The following is an 8,834-nucleotide window of genomic DNA, read 5'->3' on the forward strand; positions in this document are numbered from 1 at the left end:
TATTTCACGTCACCTGATTTGGCGATGTTTACACAAGCATGAAGGGGAGGTGAACAGTTCCGTTGATCATCAGTCCAAAAATGTGACCGTTCACCGATTGATTTGATACGTCGGTCGTTCGCAGATCGTGTACGAAGTTTGCATCACATGAACAACAGAAAGACCACTGTGATACAATCAGTGAACCAGTGCACTAACACTTCTCAGAAGATGCCTTTTCCGTAACGAAAACAAGCCAGTGGAGACATTCGCATAGTGCAGCAATATGGTGGGGCTATTGACAACCACTGGAGACATCCTATGGTAGATCCTTACAGGAATACAACTGCATTTTTGTATTAGTGGACAGAAGTACGAACTCATCGAGGTCTTTTGATTTATACACTCTATCACATTCAAGCAAATTTTTCTACAATTTTCACTGGATTACAGAGACGGACTTTTTGTGCAAGTTGAGAAGTAGCAGGAGCATGTACGGAAACGGAGAAATCTTTTAGGGATTTAGAGAAGGCGGGCCGAAGCTAAGTAGCGGCCATCCCCACTTCCAGATAAATTAGGAGGCACTAAAATTTATCCTGTCAGGTGTTTGGGGTGAGAACTGTGGTCATTTATGGTTTACACAAAATGTGACCCACAATCCTCCCATAAGTAGTTTCCACTGTTTAAGTCACCTCATAAGCATAAAGCTCTTGCGTGAACTACAGAAATAGGGAGTCAGCATTATCATCATCGACAGCATGACATCACTGTTCAACACCGATGCTTCGCTGCCGAAATAGGGAGTGTATTCAAGGAATCGAAAAAAAACAGGATATCTAAACCTAGATGCCTAACTAAATCGGAACCACGTCAGTCGTTGCCAGTGACACTGAAATTGGACGCCACAGCTGACCTGAATAACAGAATATTCAAACCGATTGCTCACCGTAGCAGTAACAAAATGCCCCACAACCGCAAAAGATTATCTGGCAGTAGTTCAGGCGTTGAAAATTCACTGCCGAAATTGACCATAAATCTTTAATATGGCTGAAGGCCGGACTCCTGTCTGGGGTGACTAGCTGGGTAAGCCCTAGGGCTTCAGTAACTAAAATTAACGGTGTAGCATGCCAGAAATCAACACAGACGAACTGTCAAGTCGACAGATGTTTGTAACTTTGAACATGCTTCTTGGCCAAGAAGGTGGTCGGTCTAAAGTAAGAAGGCACAAGCAACGTCATCTGAGCTGTACAGAATTTTTGACGTATGGATCAAGCGCTACCTGAAGAATTGAACGCTGCTGACCAAAGTTAACATCGACAACGGACTGGAGACCCAGTGCCATGTGCGTCGATGAAGCATTGACACCGACTGCTGTAGGTGACGTAAGAGCAAGTGGATATCCACCGTAAAGGTGGTTACGACGTGTTCTGGAGGTGTGCATTTTGGCCGCAGCTAAGTTGAGACGCTGAAGAGCTCGTCGGAATGCTAGCAGTATCCAGAAACGGCGAATGAAGTAGCGTCGGTGCATTGAATCACAGCTGACCACCCGGCCCAAGTGTGGCGAATATATTCATTCTGTCCAGTGCCGACAGGAGCAGACCTGAAACGCTTCTCTGTTGTTATTATAAATCATTCTACGTAGTAAACAGAAGCGGTCTCGACCAAAAATCAAACTGTATGCCTTCAAGGGAGATTAGATCGGTTTGGTGGACCTGTGGAAATTTTCTCCAACCAACGTCCATAGTTCGAAGTGTCTCAACGCCGGGGTCCCTACAGGACAGTAAAATAAAGGCTAAATGTGCGCGGAAATGTTGGTTCACGGTTAAATTTGCAGGAAATGATGACAGGCAAGTAGGCATGCATTTACAGTTGGCGTATAACCCTCTTACCTACATATCACCATTTGGTGTGGCCTGTGAGTACGAAACAATAATGGTGCTTATAGAAATCGGACTCTGTAGACAGTTTTCTGAGACAAGAAGGGCCAGCCAAAGTAAGTATACTGCAAGCGCGTTAACGAAACAAGAGACAGCACGGAGCATGAGGGACCATGTGAACTAAAAACCTCCGATTTGCACAGAACATCTGAATTTGTCGGGTTAAGAGCAGATGAATTCTGATCGATCATCTGCGATACTTGTTGCACGAGGTTTAAAGTTAATGAGGGTCCAGAAACACCTGGACCGGAATAACTGGTCAAAGAATGAAGGTTTGGGAAGAAGCTGCAGGCATATTCGAGCTTTTCTTATTTTTTCCAACTTGATAATAGCTCGTGAATGCATCTATATTTACTTTACATTTATGGGCATAATCGATCATTGCATGTCCACCCTGCTCCCTTAAATGTAAGACAGAAACGACTGTCTGAAGTACGTCAAAATTTGTCCAAAAGCGTCACGTAAATGGGTTAATTCATATAGGAAAGGAATATCCGTGGCTGAGACTTGGTCCGTACTACTTACAATCAGAGGCGAACCCATTTCTTGCGGAATCATAGTTCGCTGAGATCGATATCTAAATCATTCAGCTGTGGCACCCTTTCGGTGCCTAACTGCCATGCGACCAGAAAGAATCACGAGGGCTGGGATGTTGCCAGGTTGCTCAAGCCTAGACAGATGAAGCGAAGAGTTAGAGGTCGGGTTCAAACCACAGACCTTCCGATCAGTAAATTCGCGCTCTAACCACTGATCTATCTCGTCCCGATTGCTAGTTTAGCCATTTATTGCGATTGGTCAGATAGGCAACCCACAAGTTTATTTAAATAGGACTATTCAGTTCATCCGAATACTGTAACACTATTTTGGTCGGAATATCAGTGAGCAGACTCACGTGCTCATCGTTCACCATATTATTCATGCTTTATCCGAAAACACGCGATGCGGACTGATACCTTGCAGCGAAATTACGTTGGGCCTTTTCTAGAACAGTGATCTGTTCCCACGTGCACGCAACCGACACACAAAAACGTGGACGTTGGGGGTTCAATGCTTCACATCCACTGACGCTTGCCGCTCTTATAGTGCACTAGAATAAAGTACTTTATTGTAATTTAACCGGATCATAAAAATCGGTGGTACATCATAAATTCATTTATGAGTTTCCGGATGAGCGCAGCATGTTAATGGAATAAATTTTGGCGGTACTCAAGAATAGTTGTAATAACAACGGCCGTACGCGTTATTACCACAATGAGTGTCCAAACATCTGGGTCTTCAGTCATTACAGCAGTGTTCGCCGTTTTATTGATTGACGCAGATCCCTAAGCCTATTTATACAGGGCTAACCTACACACCAAATCGGTTACTGTGAGAAATCAATGCTTCAGCTAGATGGCTTGCCGCCTTACCTGTTCACTTCACAACCTGTGGTAAACAGAGGCAAAACGTATGACGTCATGTTCAAGGGAGTCCGCGTTCTCGACTTAGTGTAGGCGGCTCCTGCAGCAGTTGGCCGTGTTCATCTGGTTGTTAGGGGAATAGACACCCAACAACCCCAGTTACTTACTGGTCTACTATTAGGTCGCACAAAGGATGAGTGAGCATCGAGTGCACCATTTTGTTCGTTATCCGAATGGGTGAACTTGGGTAGCCTAACCGTTTATGATTGATGGAGCATGACCTTCGACTCATACCGGTTGGTTGGATTATTTGTGCCTATTACATGAAGGATAATGCATGGGATACGTGTTTGACCTATCTCCTTCCTGTTCGAGGGAGATGGGTAGTTAGACAGTAGAATCGGACGGGCCAGCTACGTGACGAGAGTGACTCAACCCGGGCAAATTCCTGGCCGTGGCTTAAGCCTAACTCCCTAGACAGCAGGCTTCAATACCATAGTGGTGGCAGAACGAAAATAAGAGGAAGAATTGTGTCAGAGAATACGCAATTTTGGTGACATTTTTCAGCAGAAGAAGCAAAACGATAACAAAGTAGACTCGGGTTCATACCAGGTGTCGCCAGTGAGGAAAAATTATCGTTTTTATTGAGTTTTAAAATTGGTAATGTTAGACCAGTCGTACATACATATATAATGATCTCTTTTAGGTAATCCACCTCTGTTCATATTTACTCTTCCTGCTACACACGCGTTGTTGTTTATAGGTGCACCTGCCTGGAAGCCAATTTAAAGCACTGTTTGGCGTGCAAGCAGAATATCATTTGGTTTATAGTCCCATGCCAATCCACCGATAAGCGGTCGCCACCAACCGTGCAGAGTTCTGCCTACAGGATATCGCATCTTGGTGTTACTATCCTACCCACTGTACTGTCCCATTGGCTTCTTGTTCACTTCTGAATCGATCGACTGGATCAGGTTTACACACAGGTGTATTGATGGTACGGAAAAATAGGTGGTCATAACTTGAATAATGAAGAACTATGGGAATGACACCGAAAGAGCGTTCCTTTTGTATCGAACCTAGTATTTTCACTCGAACGTCAACGGCATTTAAAAGTCGAAATGCTCAGATATCAACTTGAAAGAACAGGGTGAAACAGCACTCATCGAATTTTCGCAAATAACCCGGTAATCTCACTGGGATCCTTGCGATATGAGAGGCGTGAGTAATAACCAGTGATCGAATTCATCCAGATCAAGTTGTTGGAGATGAAAGACTGTCCGCACGTTCGTGGACATGGCTATGTGAAAATAACATTCGAATGACAGGCAGTTTTTCAAATATCTGTAAAGTATTTTCATAAGGAAAACTACCCACAAGGTTGCTGAAACTCTTCGACAGTTTTCAGCAACCTTGTGAGTAGTTTCCCTTTTGAAAATAATACTGCGGCATCTCGAATATCGTACCAACTGAAACATGGGGTGGCCTTTTTGCAGTACCTTCAGTTGAAGACAGCATAAACAAGTGATTCACCTGAGTCACCCGTGAAAACCAGATTGATTTGCGAATGAGTGTATTTGTCGAAATCTGCAAGGTACCTTTCTTATTTCCATCGACTCACTTAACAGTGAAACATATGGTTTTCTGCAATAACATCCGTAGGTGTGTTGAATTTTAAAAGACCGTGCTTCCAGTCTATCCACAGAGAAGTCTCATTTATTACTTGGCCTATCCCGGATGGATTATACCATGCAATTAATTGATATTTATCACATTAAATTGTTTCACTGCCTCACGCTTACGGGAGCCACGCTCGACACTGCGAAGCCACAGTTGTTGCATAATTTTGCTTTAGTCATCACCAATCCTCGTCACTCAGCAGCTCAGTGTCTTTCAGATATGACAATGGCTAATAGTGAAGGTGTTTAGTTGATTTCGGTGGTCCACTGGTGCAAACCTGGGTTTATCTTCACATGAATTGGTTCATCATTGTGGTTGAGCACACTACACAATGAACTTTTCGTAGAATTCGGGCGAAATACACTACCATTGAAGGGAAGCTATTACCAGCAAGTTGAATTTTCTTCTGGTGCGTGGGGCGCCACAGATAGGTTTCATGAATATGACACATTGATGAAACGCGATGGGAACAGACGCCAACGGCACTCCGGAACCACTTACTAATGCTCACCACCACAGGACTTTTATGTGCGTGGGATGATAGGCTGGCATATCTTTTGGTACTGTCTAGAGGTGGTTAGACAGTAGCACAGAGGGAAAAAAGAAAATAAACAGGGATCGGACAACCTGAAAACTAATGCGTCGCCTGTTCAAAATGCCAACAAACAGGTCACTGGAAGACATCTCGAAGGAAAGTGGCAGTTCTGACAAGATTTTGATACCAACTGCATCAAAAGTGTAACGCTGGAAGAGGTGTCAGTCAAGCCAATAAGCTCACGACCAATCGGTTAGAGATCTAGAGACAAGCTTCCGAAGGTGTTCAGAAATGTGTTGAACACTGTCTTTCTTCGCCAGCACGATGTCAAGACAGGATGAAATATCAATTGGAAATCCCCAATTCTCTTCAGAGGGAGAATAAACTATCGTGACGAATGAAGTTTCCAGCTGAGAAGTTGTCACTCGAGGAGGCAGTTAACACGTGACGACGTGGTGTGGATTCTTGATTGAACGAGAGCGGCGCCATATTCCGTCTAAAAGCGAGTTACTAACTTCTGATCAGCCGTTCAGACTACTAAGCTGGAGGTCGCGGGTTCGAAACTCTCTGAAGTTTCGTAAGATGCTCGGTGATACTTATTCCCAATGAGGGTTAGAAAGTTGTGCAGTGCTTTCCATTTGCAATACAAAACCTCAATAAAAAGACTCCCAAGTCTCCTCATACTAGCGACAAAAAACTGAAAGACCAACTACCACGCTGTGAACATTTGTGTTCACCAATTTGATTGGCCCGTGGGGTTCACAATATTGGCCAAACGACAAGAATGTTGTGTAAGCGCATATCTAAATGTGTTCGTGGTTGTCTGAGCGAGATATGAAAATCGACACTTCGGTTCTGGCACACACTGTACACACAGGACACTAGGATCCCGAACGACATTCATGGCTATCCGAAGTTAGTCCCAGGATGGAAACAGAGAACACCGAAGGAGCCACATCCACCAATATTCACAGGCGTCCAAAATAATTTGATACAAGCTGCTCACTCATCGTCCAACTCGCTGTCAACAGTAAGTAGAAACTACGACACCCCACGTAAGCCCAAGTAATCTAGTCCACCATCCAACATTCTGGGGCCTCGTAACATCTGGTTTTGAGCACTCGGACAGTCATGCCGATTGATTTAGATTTACCCATGTGTGATGGCCTAGTGAAGAGATAAAGAAGAGGATCCCTATCTCCAGATGGGTGTTCTCAAATTCCCCGTATATATCTTTCAAAAGCTATTAAGTGCTGCGTGCGTCGGTAAACTTATGGGGTATCGACGATATGTCTAGACGTACTGATGAATAAGACGAATCCGGATTCTAGATTTAGTTCAGTGGATGAGACAACCGTTAAATCTGCGTGGTAGGTGGGCATCTATGTTTTAGCTGTTGGGGGAGAGCTGGATGCTGGGTTATCATGTCACATTCCAATCAAAAAAAGATCATCGTCTAGGTCTGGGACGTCAACCATCCTCCAAGCACTAGTAGAAGTTCTTCATTATCATAACGACCGCGCAAGCTTACTGGCTGCAAACAACAATGCTGGTCAGCTGTCGTACCGTTATTCAGAAGCAGTTATTCGAATAACAGAGGTACAAGAATTACAATTATCACAACACGATGACCAGCGTCCCTGATTCTGGGCTTCTAAGAAATGGGACGTAAGCACGGGGGTGGCAATCCGGATCCCGATCAGGCAGATGATGTATCCACCACATATTTATATCAAGTCAAAAGCCTGAAGCAATCAAACGCGTTCCGCCACTAACGATCACCTATATTCTTTAATTCAAAGAGGCCTTTGATTCTATAGACAGGAAAACACCTATACTACACTTCAGCAGATACATGCGCTTTCTGTTCTAACGCGACCTGTCACCCTAAGGTTAACGGTAATCTGCCAGAAGTTACCCCATAAAAAATGGGATTTACAAGGGTTCTTGTTCGTCAATGTTTTTGTCCAATTTGTCGTTGAAAGGGTCATTCAATGCATATTCTAAGGGGCAGAAAATATCACCTAGAAAAAGGTTGGTGGACGTTTTCGTTACTTTACAACCAACGGTGCGTACCTTCGACTACAAACAGGATATCAGGAGTCCCCCACTTCAGCATGCGTTTCGAACATGAAAAAGTGCAAAAACTTGCTTCCGGGTTTTCACCTCTCCTGTCTATTTGAAATTTCCGGTTAAAGTACTCGAGCGTGAGGGTTTTTCCGCACTTCATTTGCGATGCCAGAAGCAATTTTTTGACGCTAATGGGCCTTGACAGCCCTTAAGGCTATTAGGACTGACTGGGGGAAATATCGATCAGCTGTAGCACCCTTTCGGCGCCTAACTGCCATGCCACTCATAGGAGGCACGAGGGCTGGGATAGTGTCAGGTTGCCCAAGCCTAGAAAGGGGAAGTCGAGAGGTGGAGGTCGGATTCGAACCATAGACCTTGCGGTCAGTAAATTCGCGCTAACAACTTCGGCCATCTCGCTGGAGCCACATCCGATTTGAGAACCTAGAATGCTTCCATACATTCGACCGCTAGGGGGAGTTAGCTGAAGTACACTCACAAAGAAAGAGTTCGCCAACAAGGACTCGGTAATAAGTCACAATCGTTAGTATGACAAATAGTGCAGATCTGACTAGTGTTTGGATAGGTTGCGTGCACGTCCAACTTCAGTCTACAAAAGAAAGTAGGTCGTTCCATTCCATATCACTGCTGGCGAATAAACTGCGGAGACAGTCCACAACATGGCTCCATGGTTGCGGCGGTTAGGCGCCAGTGTTGTTGTCAGTCATGATTACGTTTGCGTATAAGCTGAGACCGGTCAGGAGGCTCCATTGATGTTCCGATTATTATAGGACCAGAGATACACTCGCTTGTGGGATTATAGAAAAAATAACAACACGGATGCTCGCACCATCATTTCGACACGGACGCCTGAAAACTTCAGCTACGTCGGATCGGAGACAACTAACCGTACTTTAGAGAGACGGCTCATTTAAACTTCGTAGCTATGCGGGCTGCAGAAAGTAATGCACTGGATTCCGACATCCGTTAAGGTACCCAAGTTCATCGCAGTTATTTTCGACCGCTGAGCGAAGAACTGGTGTTGAACACTGATAGTATGCTGTCTGTTATGGTTGTAGGACCGGCAGCTCTTATTGTGGCTCAAAAAGTTGGTGACCAATGAGACGCTTGGCACCCAGGGAGAGGCTGTAAGATTTAGGGCATGGTGGGTGTTGTACATGAGATATTCCACGGAATGGTGAGAATTTTGGCACGTGACGCTCTAGCACCACCTGG

General features: G+C 44.6%; 1 protein-coding gene across 1 annotated transcript; it reads left to right on the forward strand.

Moving 5' to 3' along the window:
* Nucleotides 1-2,447: 2,447 nt before the first annotated feature.
* On the forward strand, nt 2,448-7,973 carry T265_12682 (hypothetical protein; the record flags this gene model as incomplete). The annotated part of the gene is made up of 2 exons (XM_009164945.1): nt 2,448-2,643; nt 7,807-7,973. Coding segments are annotated over 2 exons (363 nt in total), but the record flags the coding sequence as incomplete, so codon positions are not given.
* Between the last annotated feature and the right edge of the window lie 861 nt (nt 7,974-8,834).

The sequence above is a fragment of the Opisthorchis viverrini genome, assembly GCF_000715545.1.
Source record: "Opisthorchis viverrini unplaced genomic scaffold opera_v5_10, whole genome shotgun sequence".
NCBI lineage: Eukaryota > Metazoa > Platyhelminthes > Trematoda > Opisthorchiida > Opisthorchiidae > Opisthorchis > Opisthorchis viverrini.